This window comes from Thamnophis elegans, chromosome 8, assembly GCF_009769535.1.
Source record: "Thamnophis elegans isolate rThaEle1 chromosome 8, rThaEle1.pri, whole genome shotgun sequence".
NCBI classification, from domain to species: domain Eukaryota; kingdom Metazoa; phylum Chordata; class Lepidosauria; order Squamata; family Colubridae; genus Thamnophis; species Thamnophis elegans.
The window spans coordinates 73,156,691-73,178,163 of NC_045548.1; the positions used below are offsets into that span (position 1 = coordinate 73,156,691).

A 21,473-nucleotide genomic window follows, 5' to 3' on the forward strand; every position below is an offset into this window, starting at 1 on the left:
CATTTTTTTTTCAAAATTAGCACATCAAAGGCCAAAACAAGTTTTCCTTCTGGAAAAAAATAAACCTCTGCATTTATAGGTTAATCAGAGAAATAATTGGACTATTTCCTCCATCCCAAACCGATAAAGACTTTGATCCAATAGATAAAGACTTGGATCCATACAAACTCCACAGCGTAAGTTTAATTGTGTCTTATTTCTCTCTCCCCCCCTCCCTTAAATTTATCTTGTTTTACTATGTCCTATTTTGCCAGTCACAAAATCATTTCGCCAACCATTCAAATGAGGGGGAAAGATAACCCATTTTAAAATGGTTTTCATACAAGGAATTAAAAGCAAGGATTAAACTAAAATGGGAAGCGAGGTGCCGTTCTCCCATGGGGGAACCCAAAATGACAGTCACAAGTTTCTTTACAATCTTGGCAATCAAAGCCCACTCTCCTCCATTGTGCATTGTATGCCTTTAGTTGATTTGTACTCCACGTTTATTACTTTCAAGGTGGTGAAAATGCCTTATCTTCCTTCCGACTACTTTCTCAGCAATAACGACCTCCTGAGGTGGGTTGGGCTGAGAAATAGTGACTGGCCCAAAGTCACTCAGCCAGGTTCTTTCATGCCTAAGACGGGACCAGAACTCATGGCCTTCTTTTGATTGGCCCCAAAATCACCCCTCTGACTTTCATGTCTAAGGTGGAACTAGAACTCACGGTCTCCCGGTTTCTAAGCCATTACCTTAACCGTCGCGCCAAACTGGCTGTACATTGCCTACACATAAAAAGGGATGGCTCACGCATCCATGCTCACCATTCTGAAGCCCCTAACTATGGCATAGATAGATGTTCTTCTTCCCACGTAGCCTTCAGAGCTCCTGTAATTGAAGACAATCTAGAAAGCAGATTGTAAGACGGCATGGAAGGACCCTGGAATCAGTGGTGGGATTCAAAAAAAATTGCTACCGGTTCCGTGGGCATGGCTTGGTGGGCGTGGCAGGGAAAGAATACTGTAAAATCCCCTTTCCCTCTCCACTCCAGGGGAAGGATATGCAAAATCTCCATTCCCTCTCCACTCCAGGGGAAGGTTACTGCAAAATCCCCGTTCCCTCCAGATCATCTGTGACTCGGGAAGCAGAGAATAGATGGGAGCGGGGACAGTCAGAGGTGGTATTTGCTGGTTCTCTGAGCTACTCAAATTTTCCGCTACTGGTTCTCCAGAACTGGTCAGAACCTGCTGGATACCCTCTCTGCCTGGAATGCATCCTATTTTGTAAATTGTATGGTGGAATTGGCTCGCGATGCATTGCAAAAATGATAAAGCCAGATCGAAAAGGAAATCAGGTGTTGGAAGATGGCGAACATTGACAGACAGAGTAGCATCAAATGATGCCATGCCAACAATGCAGGATGAAGTCTTGTTGCGTCTAGTTTGTGACTTTTGAATGCGCCCAGATGAGTGAGTTATTTCTCATATTCCATCTAAGTAAAGGTACTTCCCAACTTAATGACAGTTCATTTAGTGAACCGTTCAAAATTACATCAAAAAATTGCAAAGTGACTTATAGCTATTTTTACAACTGTCACAGCATCCCCATGGCCACAGGATCAGAATTTGGATACTTGGCAACTGACCTGTCTTTATGATGATTGCAGTGTCCCAAAGTCATGTGATCCCCTTTTGCGACCTTCTGACAAGCCAAGTCCATGGGGAAGTTAGATTCACTTAACAACCATGTTACTAACTTAACAACTGCAGTGATTCACTGAACAACTGTGGCAAGAATGGTTGAACAATGGAGAAAAATTCACTTAGCAGATGTCTTGCTTAGCAACATACATTTTGGGCCCAGTTGTGGTCGTAAGTGAAAGACCACCTGTACACATTGCAAAATTTGAAATTTGAAGAGGAAATGTGTGATTAAAATACTACAGCAAAGGTCTTCAAACTTGGCAACTTTAAGACTTGTGGACTTCAACTCCCAGAATTCTGGAGAATTCTGGGAGTTGAAGTCCACAAGTCTTAAAGTTGCCAAGTTGGGGGACCTCTGTACTACAGTAAAACATGTTGTCAGTGGTGGGTTGCTAACCGGTTTACTACTGGTTTGCTCATGCTTGCATGCACGTACATGTGCAACACTTCTGCGCATGTGGATGGACGGAGACTCGCACCATCAACACAACCGGTTCGGCTGAACCGGGCCAAACCAGGAGCAACCCACCTCTGGTTGATGTGCAAAATGTTTAAATAAGGGAACACAACATAGGCCCATCTTAGCAGCTTTTAATTCCTATTTAAAATCACAACAAAAATGGGTTTGAAAGCCAAAGTCGAAAGCTGGTGATCATCTTTTTGAGCAAAGAATGCGGAAATTATCTAATAACATGTAAAAAAACAGCAAGATAACATCTAAGATAATGTTATCCACATAGTATCTGGACTAACATGTCCAACCTTAAGGAAAAGAATTTTCCATATTCAGAAAAAAAGAAAAGATTGCAAATATTATGCTGTACTCAGAATTCGTATTTCTTTGTATACCTGCTCAATTTCAGGTTGGTGGTCTCTGCAGCTTTTTTCTATTTTTTTAATGTGTAGGGAAAGAATTACTACAACTATCATTCCAAAACCATTTTTGTAAATTTCCGACAGACTTGTACCCCGGGTGTTTCTGGATGTAGTCACAAGCCAGGCATAAGTGTGATTTCCAGAAATGAGGACGGTAGACCCCAAAATCTTTCTTCCATTCAAAGTAACTTCGATATAGTGTATCATTTTGGTCAAGCATCAGAAGGTACTCTGAGAGATTCCTAGGTGACTCGAAATCGTCCACGTGGATGAAAGACTGAGGTGGGATGTAATCCTCGTAATTTTCTCTGGGAGGACCCAGAACCACCGGCACAGATCCAGCCGAAAACGCCATGTAAGTTTTCTCGGTAATATAATCTTTAAAGATGGAATTTTCAAAAGCCAGATAAAACTTGCAAGAGGAAACGGTGGGCATGAATTCTTTCCAGCTCAGGCGGCGTCCAAACAATTTCCCATAAGTGTGAATTTTAATATATTTCTTTAATTCCTTGTAATATCGAATCCTCTCCTGTGGATACGGGTTGCTGATTATCCAACATAGGAGTTTATCTTTCGGGGGAACTTCTGCCCGAGAGGCATTTGGGTGAAAGATGAGCAAGCCGTAAGGTATGTGGATATCTGCATCCCTGCGGTAATTGAGGGTTAGGTTGAAGAGGCGATTCAATCCATGCTTGGGGGGCGAGTGACTGGGTGACTCCATGTTCATCCAGATCCACTTCTGAAACGGAGGCCTGGGCTGCTGAGGGAGGTTTTTGAGATCCCACCAAAGGTCTCGGTGGTGAAAGACCACCGCGTGGGACCGATTGTACATGCTCCGATCCATGGTGATGTAACAGCTGGGGATATTCAGGTCCAGACAATCAAACGGGCTAAGTGTGCGCCCAAAAGGGCTCAGCCAGAGCAGAACGAGAGTGGTGTTCCTTTGGTTATTGTGGAGTTCATCCGAATCCAAGAACGGGCCTTCTTTTGATGTAAAATTATCCTGGCTTAGTCTGAGGTAAACCCAAAGCTGGGTGGGATTGATGTAGACCAGCAGGCAGGCCCCAAAGCAAACCAGGAAGAATGCTAGGCCGGACCACAAAACTTTGGGTGGTATGTTCATGGTGCAACTTGAACCCCCAAATTCACTTCAGGTTACTTCACTAATCCCGAAAGGGTGACCCAAGGCTGGATGGAGAAGGATGATCAACCGCCTGGGCCAGCTAGCGGATGTCCAAATGTTTTCGTTCCTGCAGGACAAGTAGGAGGAAAAAGAGGTGGAGCCACAGAGGATCCTCCCTCTCCTCTCGAACTCTTCCTGACTGGAATTAGTCAGGCCATGGAGAAGGCCTCTTGGCAACATGGAGGCCTGCTGTTTAAAAATCCAGAAAAATATGCATTCCTACAAATATTCATACCTACATACAATATATTTACTGGCTGACCTATTTGCCTTCAGTCCACGGTTGGCTCCATGTAGAATCACAAGCGGGCCCGAGGCAAAAAGGTCAACCTTTTTAAAAAATAAAATGAATAAATAGACCAATTTATATGGGCTCAGTCCTCTCTCTGCACCAAAAAGCCTGGATCTGGACTTTTCAGACGGCCTATAGCAGAGTTTTTCAACCTGAGCAGCTTGAAGAAGCGTGGACTTCAACTCCCAGAATTCCCCAGCCAGTTGGCCTGGGGAATTCTGGGAGTTGAAGTCCACGCCTCTTCAAGCTGGCAAGGCTGAGAAATACTGGCCTAAAGGTAGAAGTGTACAAATATGGGTGTTAGATAGGAGTAATTGGGTGGACTGCAAGGAAGGCTCGGGAGGGGTAAAGTGACTTGGGGGGTGGTCCTTCTAGGGGAGGCAACTAGCTGAGGAAGGGGCTGGGAGCAAGGTGGAGGAGAAGGGGAGGGCAGAGGGAAGACATCCAGGAAGAAAACGAAATGCACAGGTACAGTATAGGTGGTACCTTACTCAACAGTAGTAACTGTGAAAAGGATCTTGGAGTGGACAACCATTTAAATATGAGCCAGCCGTGTGCAGCAGCTGCCAAAAAAGCCAACACAGTTCTAGGCTGCATCAACAGAGGGATGGAATCAAGATCACGTGAAGTGTTGATACCACTTTATAATGCCTTGGTAAGGCCACACTTGGAATGCTGCATTCAGTTTTGGTCATCACGATGTAGAAAAGATGTGGAGACTCTAGAAAGAGTGCAGAGAAGAGCAACAAAGATGATTAGGGGACTGGAGGCTAAAACATATGAAGAACGGTTGCAGGAACTGGGCATGGCTAGTTTAATGAAAAGAAGGACCAGGGGAGACATGTTAGCAATGTTCCAATATCTCGGGGGTTGCCACAAAGAAGAGGGAGTCAAACTATTCTCCAAAGCACCTGAAGGTAGAACAAGAAGCAATGGGTGGAAACTAATCAAGGAGAGAAGCAACTTAGAACTGAGGAGGAATTGCCTGACAGTGAGAACAATTAATCAGTGGAACAGCTTTCCTCCAGAAGTTGTGAATGGCCCAACACTGGAAGTCTTTAAGAAGATGTTGGATAGCCATTTGTCTGAAACAGTATAGGGTTTCCTGCCTAGGCAGGGGGTTGGACTAGAAGACCTCCAAGGTCCCTTCCATACCCTGCTATTGTATTGGAGTGTACTGTATTAAAAGACTTTCAAAGCAGGGCAGATTTCTGAAAATGCATGGGGATAGAGAGGTGTGTATGCGTGTGTTTGTGTGTGTGAGCATACACTGTGTGTAACAGCATACATAACATAACTACCTAACTGGCCTGGTGTACAGAAACATCTGCCTGGTATACAATCAAGACCCTCCTGAGGGCTATGATAGCAGATAGATAGATGATAGATAGATAGATAGATAGATAGATAGATAGATAGATAGATAGATAGATAGATAGATAGATAGATAGATGATAGATAGATAGATAGATAGATAGATAGATAGATAGATAGATGATAGATAGATAGATGATAGATAGATAGATAGATAGATAGATAGATAGATAGATAGATAGATAGATAGATAGATAGATAGATAGAGCGAGCCCAATATGTAAGCAGCCCAAGTTCGAATCCCAGTAAGGGTATGGCTAGCTGATGAGAGCTAAATAGCTTGAAATAGATCTATACTAGCCTCCCTTCATTTCTTTATCAGCAAAAATGTAACACAAAAATGGTTTGTGGTATAAGCAACTGCCTGGAAGTCTCCTGGAGTGCGGCTGAAAGGCGAAAGGGAAGCAGTATGCTCCCTCCCATATCTGATATATAGGCAGTGTGTTTGTGTGTGTGTGTGTGCGTGCGCGTGTGCGTATGTGTGTGTGTGTGTGTTTGCTCACTTAACAAACATCTAAATTAACAACGTAAATTTTGGGCTCAATTGTGGTTGAAATTCCTGCATTGTGCCTGTATTCATGCAACCATCTTCATTTTACCCAGATTAATCCTTGTGTTATTTTTCAAGCTGGTGAAAACACACACACACACACACACACACACACACACACACACCAGGGATTGGGGAGAACTTTGCTGGTTTTCAATCCAATCAGAATGCAACCTTTCAGAGGCTGAAGTGAACAATCTCTCTCTCTCTTTCTCCCTCCCTCCCTCCCTCCCTCCCTCTGTGTGTGTGTGTGTGTCTGTGTGTGTCTGTGTGTTTGCAGTGCTAAACATTGTGATCTTGGCAGGGCCATGTGGGGAGAGAGGTCTCTAGGAAGGAGAGAAACACTGTGGTTTCTTCCCCAAAACTTTAACTTCTACTGTCATCCTCACCCCATTCCTAAGGGGTCCTTAAGGGGCATACATAAGCGTACCAGGGTCCCTACTGTCCTTGTCCTAATATTCCCCTGTATTTGCATTCATTTCATGTATTCATAATCATGTTTATACCTATACCGGTATCTGTTATCTAATTCATGCTTGATGAAATAAATAAATAAAATAAATAAATACATGGACTTGGAGGCAGCTCCAGATGACATTTGGTCCTCTCCTAAGCTAGGGAATTGTGGCAAAGGACTAGTAAAATGGTTGTAAAAACAGCCAAGATGTCCCAAAGGTGTTTTTTTTTTGAGGAGCCAACTGGACTTTCTTGTTTTTCTTTTTGAAGATGTTTCGCTTCTCATTCAAGAAGCTTCTTCAGCTCTGACAGGACGGTGGGGAATGGAAGGATTTATACTCCTTGCAAGGAAGCTGGTCATTTGAATCCTTTCTAGAGAGTCGTTGAGGCCACTTGGAGGTTTGTCTGTTTCCTCAGGGTCACTTGAGTAGTGCAACCTGAAGACAGACAAACCTTTAAGTGGCTTCAACCACTCTCTAAAAGAAGGCAAATGACCAAGGAATATTCCATGCCCCATCATCCAGCCAGAGCTGAAGAAGCTTCTTGGATGAGAAGTGAAACATCTTCGAAACAGTTCAACTTACAACAGTTCATTTAGTAACCTTTCAAAGTTACAACAGCACTGAAAAATGTGACTTAATGAATGTGTTTCATAGGATTTCGATTCCTTGCAAACAGCATTCCATTCCATTCAGTTCTTAAGTTTTCAATTTCCAAGTTCCAAAAAACAAAGATAAGTTGCATTTCTAATTACAGTGTAGAATACGGAATTACAGAGTTGGAAGGGACCTTAGAGGTCTTCTCGTCCAGAAACTAGACGGCCTAAACTCTCTTCTTTAAAAGCGATGGATCACCCACAACTTCCAGAGACAAGCTGTTCCACTGATTAAATTGTTCTCACTGTCAGGAAATTTCCCCTTATCTCAAAGTGAGATCTCTCGTTAATGATCTTCTACCCCGTTACTTCTTGTCCTGCCCTCAGGTGCTTTGGAGAATATTTATAATAATTGTTTAGCTGTCTTTGTGCACTAAGCAGAGGAAAAATTTTTTCAAACCTGTCACATTTATTATCACTGATGCTGTTTTTCACTAGCCACTCAATGTTGATGCTTCCCTGCCGAGTAGCCATGCTGATTTGCTTGGCGCACTGAGGAAAAAAGCTTGCTTAAAATCTCAACTTCTACTGTTGCCTTTAGCAAAAAAAAAAAATCAAAGCATTTTTTAAAGTTCATTTCAAATAAAATGGTACAAGTAGACCTCGACTTATATGATCACCACTGGCCCCCAAATTTATGCTGCTAATAGCAATAGCAGTAGACTTATATACCGCTTCATAGGGCTTTCAGCCCTCTCTAAGCGGTTTACAGAGAGTCAGCATATTGCCCCCAACAATCCGGGTCCTCATTTTACCCACCTCGGAAGGATGGAAGGCTGAGTCAACCCTGAGCCGGTGAGATTTGAACCGCTGAACTGCTGATCTAGCAGTAGCCTGCAGTGCTGCATTTAACCACTGCGCCACCTTGGTGAAACATTTGTTAAGTGAGTTTTGCCCTATTGTACAACCATTTTTGCCACTGTTGTTAAGTGAATCGCTGCAGTTACTAACCCGGTTGTTAAGTGAATCTGGCTCCTCCATTGACTTTGCTTGTCAGAAGGTCGCAAAAGGGGATCACATGACCCCTGGACACTGCAACCGTCATAAATATGAGCCAGTTGTCAAGTGGCCTCTGATTTTGATTACGTGACCATGGAGGATGCTATAAGGATAGTAAGTCTGAAAAACGGTCATAAGTCAATTTTTTCAGTACCGTGGTAATTTTGAACAGTCACTAAACGAATGCATATAAATTGAGGACTACCCATACTATCATGTCTTGGGCTTCTCTAATATTTTCATTGGTTCCTAAGGGGAAGCACTCCAAATTTTGTCGCAAGCGGAACCCAGAATTTTCAGACCAACTGCTTTCTCAAACAACGTAAAAATTTTAATCGGGTTGGCTTTATCATTTTAATGTGATTTAAGATGCATTTTGGTCTTTGGTCGGCAGATGCCCAGAGTTGATTAAAAATGAGTGGCTATATAAATTAATAGAAAAGAGTTGAGTAGAGTTGAATAGAAAAGAATAGAATAGAATAGAGGATGGGATGGGATAGAATAGAATAGAACAGAATCAGAAACAAATGAACAGAAAAAGGAATGGAATGGAAAGGAATGGAATGGAATAGAATAGAAAAAGGAATGGAATAGAATAGAATAGAATAGAAATAGGAATGAACAGAAAAAGGAATGGAAAGGAAAGGATTGGAATAGAATAGAATAGAAAAAGGAATATAATATAATAGAATAGAACAGAATCAGAAACAAATGAACAGAAAAAGGAATGGAATGGAAAGGAATGGAATGGAATAGAATAGAAAAAGGAATGGAATAGAATAGAATAGAAATAGGAATGAACAGAAAAAGGAATGGAAAGGAAAGGAATGGAATAGAATAGAATAGAAAAAGGAATATAATATAATAGAATAGAACAGAATCAGAAACAAATGAACAGAAAAAGGAATGGAATGGAAAGGAATGGAATGGAATAGAATAGAAAAAGGAATGGAATAGAATAGAATAGAAATAGGAATGAACAGAAAAAGGAATGGAGAGGAATGGAATAGAATAGAATAGAAAAAGGAATAGAATAGAATAGAATAGAATAGAAACAGGAATGAACAGAAAAAGGAATAGAATAGAATAGGATCAAACAAATGAATAAAAAAAGGAATGGAATGGAATAGAATAGAATCAGAAACAAATGAACAAAAAAGGAATGGAATAGAATAGAATAGAATAGTAGAATAGAATAGAATAGAATAGAATAGAAAAAAGAAGAGAAAAGAAAGGAAAAAGGAAAGGAATGGAATGGAATAGAATAGAATCAGAAACAAATGAACAGAAAAAGGAATGGAATGGAATAGAATAGAATAGAAAAAGGAATGGAATAGAACTTTATTTGGCCAAGTGTGATTAGACACACAAGGAATTTGTCCCCAGTGCAGAAGTTCTCAATTTACATGCAAAACATCAGTAATCATAATCATATGAATAATACCAATAAAAGGGGGTCGTAAATGAGATAATAATACTAACAATACCACAGCCACACCACATGGGTAAATATACTTAAACATAAAACAATACTGTGAGGATTAGGTGTTCAGCAGAGTAATGACATGAGGGGAAAAACTGTATCTAGTTGTTTTGGCACACAATGGTTGTCCTGAGGGGAGAAATTGAATCAGTTGATGTCCAGCAAGTGAGGGATCTGCAGATATATTCTCAGCCCTCCTTCTGACCCGCAATTTTAACTAAACAAAATTAAATCAAAAGGACCGTGATGGGGCTATGATCCTTTCTGGCCTGACAGAAATAAGTCCAACAAATTAATAAATGCAAGCTGGCTCTTGTTCCTTCCTTCCTTCAAGCTCAAGTAGGGCAAAAGAAATTCTGCTTTTGCTAAAATGAAGATTTAAAGCCTTTATTTATTTATTTTTCCTGCCTACATTTGCAAGCGGTATCAACAGAAGACAACAATGAACAGAAGGTTAAATGTATTTCTTTTTTCCTTTTAGGGTGGGCAAAGAGCTTTTAATTCCTTATAAAAGCGAAGAGATTGAAAGCAGGAAGGTGCAGAAACCGCTAATGGTAGGAAGGTAACTAAGATGCGGTCTCCCCCACCCTTCTCCGGTTCGTAATATAATAAACCATTATTTAATGGATGCTTGAGAACTGAATTCAGGGCAAATCAGCTGATGTTTTGATGGCCGGAAGAGTCAAATTACTTTCAATCGGCTTCTTCTTCTTCTTTTTTTTTTTCTCCCCCACGGTAACTTCAAAGCATCCTCTCCCAAAGTACTTTTTCTTTCTTTCTGAGCAATTAAAAAAAAGAGGGGGCTGACTTAATCGACTCTCAAAGAGAAGATATTCCTTTGCTGAAGGTTCTTGAGAGGCCGAGATCACATCTTGCCTTTTTCAGACAAATGAAAGAATTCTCTCCTTTGAGGGGTTTTTTCCCCCTTTTCAGCTGCTTTTAAGTCCCTCCAGGAAAAGGGTTTTAAAAGCTACCAGAATGACAGCATTGGAAGGGATCTTAGAGGTCTTCTAGTCCAACCTCCTGTTCAGGCAGGAGATTGATTGATTTTTTTTTATTTTATTATATTTATATGAGGAGACCCTATACCAGTGTTGGTGAACCTTTGTGGCATCGAGTGCCAAAATAGGAACATGTGCATCAGTGGCGGGTTCCAGATCCCGTTGCAACTGGTACTGTGCAACGAGGCCGGGCGTCCACCGCACGCATGCATGCATGTGTACTTACCGCCCGTGACGCTCCAGCAGTTTAGCAGAGCGTCACGAAAGGTTCCGTACGCTCCATGCGCATGTGCGGAAGCCCCGATCGGCTCAAATACTGGTAAGGAGGACGGGTGGGTGGACCCTCCGGAGCAGTACCTGGTTCTCCCAGCATGCACCGGTACGCCCGTACTGGAGAGTACAGGTTGTATCCCACCACTGGTGTGCATGCACCAGAAACTGGATGATTAGTCACCCGGTACGCATGTGCACACCGGGAAGATGATCTTCTGATTTTCCAGCATGTGCATGCGCACTGGCCACCTGGTTTTTGCACGTGCATACGTGCCGGAAACTGAATGCCATGTGGCCAGTACGCATGCATGCATCAGAAACTGGAAGAGCAGCCACCCGGTGCGCACATGCGCACTGGGTGGCTACTCTGCCGGTTTCTGGCAATTCCGCATGCATGACGACCAGCTGGCCAGCACGCCAGAACCTGGAAGAGCAATGAGCGACAGCTCACGTCCCCGGAGATATGGCTCTGCGTGCCACTTCTGGTACGTGTGCCATAGATTCACCATCACGGCCCTATACCATTTCAGACAAATGGTTGTCCAATCTCTTCTTTAAAAGCCCCAGTGTTGGAGTACCCAAAACTTTTGGAAGCAACTTGTTCCACTGGTTGATTGTTATGAAATTTCTCATTAATTGATTCTCTCCTTGATTAGTTTCCATCTGCTGTTTCTCATCTTACCTTCTGGTGCTTTGGAGAATAGTTTGACTCTCCCTCTTCTTTGTGATAATCCCTTAGATATTGTAACACTGCTATCATGTCTCCCCTAGGCCTTCTTTTCTATTAAACTAGACATACCCAGTTCCTGCAACCATTCATCATATGTTTTATCCTCCAGTCCCCTAATCCTCTTTGTTGCTCTTCTCTGCACTCTTTCTAGAGTCTCCACATCTTTTCTACATTGTGGCAACCAAAACCGAATGCAGTATTCCAAGTGTGGCCTTACCAAGGCATTATAAAGTGGCATTAACACTTCACGTGATCTTGATTCTATCCCTCTGTTGATGCAGCCTAGAACTGTGTTGTGTTTTTTGGCAGCTGCTGCACACGGCTGGCTCCTATTTAAATGGTTGTCCACTAGGACTCCAAGATCCCTTTTTCACAGTTGCTACGATTGAACCAAACGTCACCTATTCTGTATTTGTGAATTGGGTTTTTCAAATGTAGAACCTTACTTTGTAAACCATTAAACCGCAGAGATCTTTGAGGGGAAGTCTACCCTGTTTTGTACTAAAGTACAGATCTAACCCAGCAACAATTGGTCATAAATGCATAAGAAGACTTCTGTCATTAGAAAGCTAGTGGCACGTGATTATATGCTCCAGTTTGTAACAAGAACCCTTTGCTTAGCCGTGCTAGAGAATGGTTCCATCAAATGAGATTCAGAGGATTGGGAATGCACAGGAGGAATCTTTAAAAATAAAAAATAAAAACCAGGAAATCTGATGTTAATGATTTCGAACAGCAACAACTGATTCATTCTGGCATGAAATTCTACGGTCAAGAAATCTTTGCTAGGTCAGCTTCCAAAGTCACATTTCAAAATAGTGATGCATGTTTTAGAAAAAAAAATAACCTACTGTGCTGGATGTAGAGAAGTACCTACACATGGCAGGTAAACGTACATTTAAGGTTACTGAGAAGGGATATAATCAGAGGTGGTATTCAGCCACTTCGGATCGGTTCGGGCAGAGGTGGGTTCCTACCAGTTCGCACCTATTCGGTAGAACCGGTTCGTCAAATCTACTGAACTGGTTAGGAGAGGTTCCACCAGTGGACCCGGAAAGCAGGCCACACCTACAGAAGAGGTTCCAAAATTTTTTGAAACCCACCACTGGTCCTTGGATATGATTATTCTACACTATCATGCTCATATTTATAAAACTCAGTGCCTCTGTGAAAGGTAAGGATGACTACTGCGTTTGTGGTGCAATCAGAACATTGCGGGTGTTGAAGTTGTTTTAACGCAAACCAAAGATGCCTTTTAAAAAACAAGTTGACATCATATTCTTATGCATGCCAGTGCTGTGTGTGAGGTAATTTAAAGGGGTTCTGACAAGTGTTGTCGGCATCTTCATATCCGGTCACATGGGGCGGCAAGCCACTCCCACAAAGGAGGCCACACCCACAGAGTAGGCTCGAACAATTTTTGAAACCCACCACTGGGTTCGGGCGACCAGTAGCGGAAAATTTGAATAGTTTGGAGAACCGGCAAACACCACCTCTTGTTGGCCTTGCCCTCCCACCCCCACTATTCTCTGCCCTGCATTCCCTTGTTTTTTAGCTCATCTGATTTGCACGGCAGAGATGATTGTCGTGGCTCAGCTGAGCTAAAAAACAGCTCAGCTCACCAATGCTGACACCGAGGGCGGTCTTTGAGTGCTACGGAATCCCACTACTGCATATAATCTTAAAAAGCTCCTGCAAGTAAAAAACTAGCAGCAAAGGACTAGGTAAGAACCTTTGTCCCTTTATATCAGTGGTGGGTTTTAAATAATTTAACAACCAGTTCTCTGTCCTAATGACCAGGTGGGTAGGCGGGGCTTAGTGGTCATGTGACTGTGTGGGCGTGGCCAACTCAACATTACTCAGGTCGATGGGCGCTTTGCCTTAGCTGTTACAATGTAATAAGGGTTAACCGGAGAGGCAGTTTCTGTAAGCAGGGCAATGAAGATTAAGCTAGAAACAACACCAGAATTTTTCCTTCCTGTCTTCCTTACAGGATTAGCCCTGTAAAGCGGGGAAAAAACAAAAGAAGATTTCTTCCAACAACCGGTTCTCTGGACCTCTTAGAAAGTTAAGAACCGGTTCTCCTGAATAGGTGTGAACTGGCTGAATCCCACCACTGCTTTATATGCTGCTTTTTTAACTGGAGGGAGATCTTTAATTTGCAGAAATAGGCATAATGCCTGAGCTAGGATCTAATTAGCATGAACAAGAGGTAATGATCTCTACTATTTGCTTTAATGTGTATTCTAATCTCAAAGAGGTCAGAGGAGCCCAGGGGCGTGTTGGTGTGTTATTCAAGAATGATAAGGGTGCAGAAGGCACAGAAAGTTGTTAAACTAGAGACCCAACCTTAGATGTTAGATAAAAAGGTGGGATCAAGTACACACAAACCATTCAAAGTGAAAAATAAATTAAATTCAATTAAAATAGTAAAATAAATAAAATCAATGCCAGGATATAAAAACTAATTATTGAGCTGTTGCCAAAACAGATGCAAGGATAAACAATTCCAGTTTGATTCATTTTTTTAAAAAAATCCAGGAAAAAAAAAGATCTGGATAAACGGTTGCTTGAAATCTGGGGATTAGGAGATTATTAATGAAATCTGGGGATGTTTAGAGTGGTCCATAATCCTCAATCTGAATCCCACCAGCACTTTCATTTTTCATTTGCTAGGTTTCTGAAACAGGTCTTGGGAATAACAAAGCTATAAATTGTTCCCTCCTGTAATCTGGAGGCTAATAAATTCAAAGATTCGTTTCTTTATTTTTTAAATTAATAATCTTCTTCTTCTTCTTCTTCCTCCTCCTCCTCCTCCTCCTCCTCCTCCTCCTCCTCCTCCTCCTCCTCCTCCTCCTCCTCCTCCTCCTCTCTTCTTCTTCTCTTCTTCTTCTTCTTCTTCTTCTTCTTCTTCTTCTTCTTCTTCTTCTGACTTACTCTCTGGAAACAAATATTGTGGGGGTAAGACACCCCTACACTCCTCGGGGTGTGTATTTTGTTAAGATACAGACTGTTGTGCCTTAAAATGGCTTCTACTGTACTGCCGTAAAATGGCTTCTGTTGTACAGCACAGTGGAGTTGCCATGGTAATGGCTTCACGGTACTCCATAAGGGGGCTCCCTCTGGTAAGGGGATCCAGAACAGAAGTGTGTTGCTACCGGTTCATCCTGGTTTGGCTGAACCGGTAGTGAAATGTTGGCCTAGGTCGCAGAACCGGCAGCGACCCAGACTGGCCACGCCTCCAAACAATTTCCCAGTCATGGTGCCATGTTTTTTGTCATTTTTTAATGTTCTGCGCATGCGTAGACCTTTCTACAGGCAACTGCGCATGCACACAAAGCGTGCGTCAGGTGCACGTGCATCGAACTGGCAGTAATGCTGGCAGAAACCCACCCCTGGTCTGGACATTTCCCCCCCTATGAATAAATATCTGGGCAACCCTGGGTTATCAACTAGTTATCAAATAAAAAGCGTAGAAAAAACAAGAGTTAGGCAACTAAAAGAAAGAGAAAAGCACAAAAAGAAAATAAAGAATGGTAACTTCTGACTTCCATCAGTGCAATAAAATATCTATAAAAATATACAGCTAGTCCTCAATTTATGACTGCAATTGAGCCCCAACATTTCTGTTGCTAAGCAAAACATTTCTTAAGTGAGTGTTCATCCCATTCTACGATCTTTCTTGCCACGGTTGTTAAGTAAATCCCTGAAATTGTTAAGTTGGTAACACGGTTGTTAAGTGAATCTGGGTTCTCCGTTGCTTGTCAAAAGGTCACAAAAGGGGATCACATGACTCCAGGACACTTCAACCGTCATAAATAGAACAATAGAGTTGGAAGGGACTGTTCTGACTGAGGCTTTCCAAGAGCAGGAAGCAACTCCTTGTCCCAACAAAAACCCCTTTTATTAATTGACTGTGAATTCTGCTCATTCACATCCAGCAAAGTCTTTCCAGGGAGGATTTACAGCCACAGACCTTATCTGGCTTGGAGAGCTGCCAAGCCAATATCTGCAAAATTGCAAAAACTGCAAAACTCGGCAAGCAGTCTCCAGAGAGTCATGAATCAATGAAGCGAACTAATTGTCTCCTGCAAACTCCACTCCCCTTTCACTCCTCTTTTATTTCCTCTGGGAGGGACCATTCATTGTCCACCTGTGGCCTTACTCCCAAGTTGACCCCTATTCCTTAGCTGTTCCCTTCTCCTGGCAGTTCTGTGCATGCGCACTTTGGGAACAGGCATACGGCTTAGGCCCACTCTCTGCCTCCGACACAGAGCCCTCATCAGAGCCTTCCCCAAACTCCAGGACTGGCCCATGTTCCTCCCCAACCTCCTCACTGGCCGAATCTGCTTCTAGCTCTGCTGGCTGCTGGCAGGTCACAACAAATATAGAAAAACAAAAGTTTCTTTTTTTTAGTCTAAAAACTAAAGGAAGTCTAAAGGATCCCACTTTCTCCATCTTTTTTCCTCTCTCTTTTGGTACAATTTTATTTTCATTCACTAGGTTAAAAAAAAACAATAAGAAAAACTGAATGCAGAGAGGGGAAGAAATAGAACACGGAAATATAATTGCATACATAGCAATATAATCCCCAATTTATTTATATTGTCATTGGCCTTTTACTTGTTTTTAATTAACATTATTGCTTTTGAAAGGAGGATTCCAAATATGAGATTTCATATAATGATTAAAAACAATTAAAAGAAAAACAATAAAATGTTTGTGTCTCTAAGGAAAAAAACATCAAGCATCCCCTATTTATTTCTCAACAGCTAACAGCTAAATAAATATTTTTATAGGTAGCCCTCGCTTACTTGACCAAGTTATGATAGTGTGGGATTTACATCCGGTTCTGGAAGCTGATCATCACAGCATCCTAGTGGTATCATGATTGCAATCTGTGACTTTCATAGCCAACTCCCGACAAGCAAAATTCAATGGGGAAGCCAGCAGGAAACTAACAAATTGCAATCACGTAACATCACAGCTAACAACCAGGCACAACTTAACAACCAGAACTGCAGCTGGCTTTACTAAGCGATACTAAGTCATGTGCTGCCCCCACTTTACAAATGCATCACTTAGTGATGGAATTCCAAGGACTGTCCATAAAATTAATAAATAAAGTTAATAGTAGGGCTGGATTTGTCCTCATGCAAACCTGACTTTGCAATTTAAGGTGGAAACGAGGTGACAAAGCTGTATCAAAAAGCTTTCTTAGTCCATCCCTGGAAATCTTTAAGAGGAAATTGTAGAACCAATTGTCTGGAATGGTATAGGTTCTTCTGCTTGAGCAAGGGGTTGAACTAGAAGACCTCCAAGGTCCCTGTTCTGGCCTGCCAGTGGCCAGCAGATTCGGACAGTGAGAAGGTTGGGGAGGAACATGGGCCAGTCCTGGAGTCTGGGGAAAGCTCTGATGAAGGCTTTGTGTTGGAGACAGAGAGGGGACCAGATCCCTATGCCAGTTATCAGCTGCTTCAGAGTCAGACATCAGTGAGGCAGATGAACAGCTGGAGCCTGTTCCCAGTGTGAGCATGCACAGAGTTGCCAGACGAAGGGAACAGCTAAAGAACAGAGGTCAACTTGGGAAATAAAAGAGGAGCGAAAGGGAAGTGGAATTTGCAGGAGACCATTAGTTCGTAGAATTGGTTCGTGACTCTCCGAGATTCCTTGCCAAGTTTTGCAGATATCAGCCTGGCAGCTCTCCCAGCCAGAGAAGGCCTGTGACTGTAAATCCTCCCTTGAAAGACTTTGTTGGATGTGAATGAGAGGAATTCACAATAAATTAATAAAAGAGGTTTTTCTTGGCACAAGGAGTTTGCTTCAGGTTCTCAGGAAGCCTTGGTTGGAACAGTCCCTTCCGACTGTGTTGTTCTGCTGATGACGGCTCCCTTCTGAAGCTTTGAAGGCCTATCTGGAGCTTCACTTGGTGACAGCCAGCTTATCAAAGAAATGAACAAAAAGAGGCTTGTCACATTATTGTCACAGACACCTGCCTGCTTACTCATAGCTTTCTATTTTTACTCTGAGGCTGACCTGGTTTTGCCAAAGCAGATCGTCCCCTTGAAAAGATGGATGAGAATTGGAGAGTCTCAAGTCCTTCTCCATCTCAGACTAGAAAGCTTTGAGGAGATGGGACAGGACTTAAAAGGCCCCAACCTGAATCTTCCCCATTCTCTCTAAGCCGAAGTTGGCAGTTTCCCATGGAAGCAAAACTCCTACAATTAACTCTTTTTAGGAAGTCAAGCAAACATTTAAATAGTGAAAATGTTTTCCCTTATCTAAATGTAGGAAGTTAGCACTCACCTCTCTCGTAGAAAAATGAAATATCCTAGGAAATATTGAAAAGGCAGAATAACCCCTCTCACTCTTAATAGCCCCCCACCTTTGTCAATGGGCCATTAAAAGGCCTGAGCCAGTCTACTCTACATAACAAAGATCTCCCCCCTTAAGCTCCAGGGTGATGGGATTAAAGCATGATAGTATCAGCCCTTTGCCCATCTCACCTGGGAAGAAGCAATGCTCAACCAAACATGGACTCACAGCCTAGAGAGTTGCCCCTGCATGGCCCCATGGGAGTCTGACAACCAATCAGAATACAAGCTCAAGATCAAAGGCCAGAGAGGACATAAAACCAGGAACTTTCAGTATCTTGGTCTCTTGTTCTTCTTCACCCAACATCTGGAAGGATGTGATTCCCCCTTTTCTGTTCAGGGGCTCAAGTCATGTGATGTTGTCCAGCATTAAACCATCTTTCCAAGCAGCCTCCACGTTTCCAGTGTCTTTTTCCCCATTTGGAACTGAACCCAGATGGACATTTTTTTCAATAATTGAACCCAGAAGGACATTTCTTCCAACAATTATGACCCCCTCCTCCTCCTCCTTCTCCCCCCCCCCCCATTGGGGTTCTTTTTTATTTTTTATTGTTAATAATATTTATAGCAAAGAAAATAGATCTTGAGGTCTTATTCTGCCTAAAATTCTAAAATAGGGCAATAGGTTTCTAGGGGAAGCTGCTGGGTGATTGAAGCAATAAAAGAGAAGGAGGAGGAAAAAGAGGAGGAGGAGGCAGGAGAAGAAGGAGGGGGAGATGAGGGAGAAGAGGAGGGAGAGGCGAAAGGAGAGGCAGTGATAGGGTGGGGGCAGGGGGCATTCAGCAGGTTCTGACCAGTTGTGGAGAACCGGTAGCAGAAATTTTGAGTAGTTTGGAGATCTGGTAAATACCACCTCTGGCTGGCCCCGCCCCCCTCTATTCTCTGCTTCCTGGGTCCCAGCTGATTGGGAGGGAATGGGGATTTTGCAGTAACCTTCCCCTGCCATGCCCACTAAGCCACACCCACAGTAAAAAAAATGTGAATTCCACCACTGATTCCAGGGTCCGTCCATGTCGCCCATCAAGCCAAGCCCACCAAGCCAGGGGGGGAGGGGGGGAAGGGGAGCTGGAGGAGGAGGAGGAGGAGGAGGAGGAGGAGGAGGAGGAAGGAGACGGAGGAGGAGGAGGAGGAAGAAGGAAGGAGGAGGAAGAAGGAGGAAGAAGGAAGGGAGGAGGAGGAGGAGGAGGAGGAGGAGGAGGAGGAGGAGAAGAAGAAGAAGAAGAAGAAGAAGAAGAAGAAGAAGAAGAAGAAGAAGAAGATGGAGAAAGAGAAGAAGAGGAAGAAGAAGAGGAGGAGGAGGAGGAGGAGGAAGAAGACGACTAACCTTGGGCATGCATATGGTGGCAACCAGCCACAAACCCATCTTACTTCAACCATGGTTTAACCAACTAACCCAAGACAATAGGAAACCTCTTCCATACTATTGGTAAGAAAACAACAACAGACACAGGTGTCAGCATTCAAGAACATTCAACATAACTCCAGAGAGCTAATTTGGTGTAGTAGTTAAAATGTTGGGCTTGAAATTAGAAGACCGGGGAGTCTATGTAAGGTCCTCCATTAGACACCAAAAGTGGCTGGGTGGTTTGGACCAACCCCTCCACCCCTCCCGCCCTCCCCTTCCTCTCTCTTTCTCTCCCCACGCCCTCCAGAAGGCCAAAAATCAGCTGGCCAGCATGGACATGCGCACTGTAGCTGGCATAGGGCATTGCCTCGCATGCGCTCAGATATATCCCCATGTGCCACCTGAGGTCCACATGCCATAGGTTTGCCCTCACGGAGGTAGACTGCCTTGAGTCAGCCAAAATAAAAGTGGAATTAAAAGCCTAATAAGAAGAGACCCTTTTTATTTTTAAGCTGAATTAAGTGAACCTGATTATGAACCCCCAATAGAGATCTGAATGGGGAACAATTAAGTATTAAAAGGCAGACTGATTAATCATCAGTGATGGTTGTTTGCCTGAAAAGTTCAAATTTATCTTTCAATTAGGGTGTTTTTCTTTTTTATTGTTTAGTATTAAAGGAAGTGTGGGGCAAATCGTTCCTTGCCAAATGAAGTTTTTATTTACTTCCTGTACCTTCCGGAATGCATTTCATCTTTATGTAGCCTTTAAACTAACAAGCTTCCTCACGCACAATAGTCACACAAAACAATCACATCACACCACCCTATACCACAATCGATAGGTCCGTCGTAAAACACGGCATTATTTATTTTCCTTCTTGATTTCTGTCGGCGTGTTTCACAACCCCTCCAATAGTTAACAACACAAAGGGACATGAAATATATATCCAGGGTAAGCCAAATTAAGCAATTAATTTTTTTTTAAAAAAGAAATCAAATTAAATTAAAACCTTCCCAGCAATGATAAAAAACAACAACAACAACAACCAATTGATAGATTGATTTTACAGGTTTTATAGCCCAAAACGTTTCTGTGAGAAACCCAACAAGTTAAAATGGTAAAAACAACAATAGAAATCAATTGAAAGTCTGAAAAAAAACAACCCTAATTAGAAATCAGCCCGCTTGCAAGCTGGATGTGGGTAAACATTAACTAGCTGATGAGATAGAAGTGCCTTCAAGATCTTCTAAGAGTCATAAAGGAAGGATATTTAAGGACCTCTGTGTAAAGAGTTACAAAGTCTGGGGTTTATTATAGAGAAGGAGGAGGAGGAGGAGGAGGAGGAGGAGGAGGAGGAGGAGGAGGAGGAGACATACCTGTGATGGGGAACTTATGGCACGCGTGCCAGAAGTGGCATGCAGAACCATCTCTCCAGGCATGTGAGCCATTGCCCGTTGCTCTTCCAGGTTCCGACGTCCTGGCCAGCTAGTCAGTGGTGGGTTCCGTATCCTGTTGCAACTGGTACGGTGCAACGGGGCCCTGTGTCCACCGCTTGCAGCATGTGTGAACATGCGTGCAGCATATGCATGTGTCCTTACCTCCTGCGACGCCTCCACGATGCTCCAGCTGCTCAGCGGAGCATTGCGCAGGCGCCGTACGTGCTGTATGGGTGTGTGGAAGTGCTGAAGAGCTCAAATAAAGGTAAGGAGGATGGGCAGGCAGGTGGGCCCTCCAGAGCACCATAACAGAATGGTACCCAGTGCTTCCGTATGCCCCGTAGTGGGGCGTACCGCCTGCAACCCACCACTGTAGCTGGTCTTCACACACGGAAGTACTAGAAAACTGTCTTTGGAATGAAGCTTTGGAATTGTATATATTAATGTTGGTGAACCTTTTCAGCACCCAGTGTTGAAACGGGAGCATACGTGCGCGTGCTGGAATCCGGAAAGGCAGCCGCCTGGTGCGTATGCGCGTACCGGAAAGATGATCTTCCGGTTTCCAGCATACATGTGCACTGGCCAGCTGGTGTTTGGTGCTCATGTGCACCAGAAACCAGAAGACCAAGTGGCTGGTGCTCGTGGGCGCACTGGAAACTGGAAGATCATCTTCCCAGCACACGGATGTGCACTGGGTAGCTGCTCTTCCGGATCTCCAGCACGCACACGCATGCCCCTGTTTCAACACTCGGTGCCAAAAAG

The 21,473-nt window shown here is 43.1% G+C and overlaps 1 protein-coding gene across 1 annotated transcript; it reads right to left on the minus strand.

Annotated features, from left to right (window-relative positions):
• Positions 1 to 2,578: 2,578 nt before the first annotated feature.
• On the minus strand, positions 2,579 to 3,682 carry LOC116512027 (alpha-(1,3)-fucosyltransferase 9-like). Its single transcript, XM_032222301.1, has one exon. The coding sequence runs from the start codon at positions 3,680 to 3,682 to the stop codon at positions 2,579 to 2,581; it is 1,104 nt and encodes a 367-aa protein (XP_032078192.1).
• Positions 3,683 to 21,473: the final 17,791 nt, after the last annotated feature.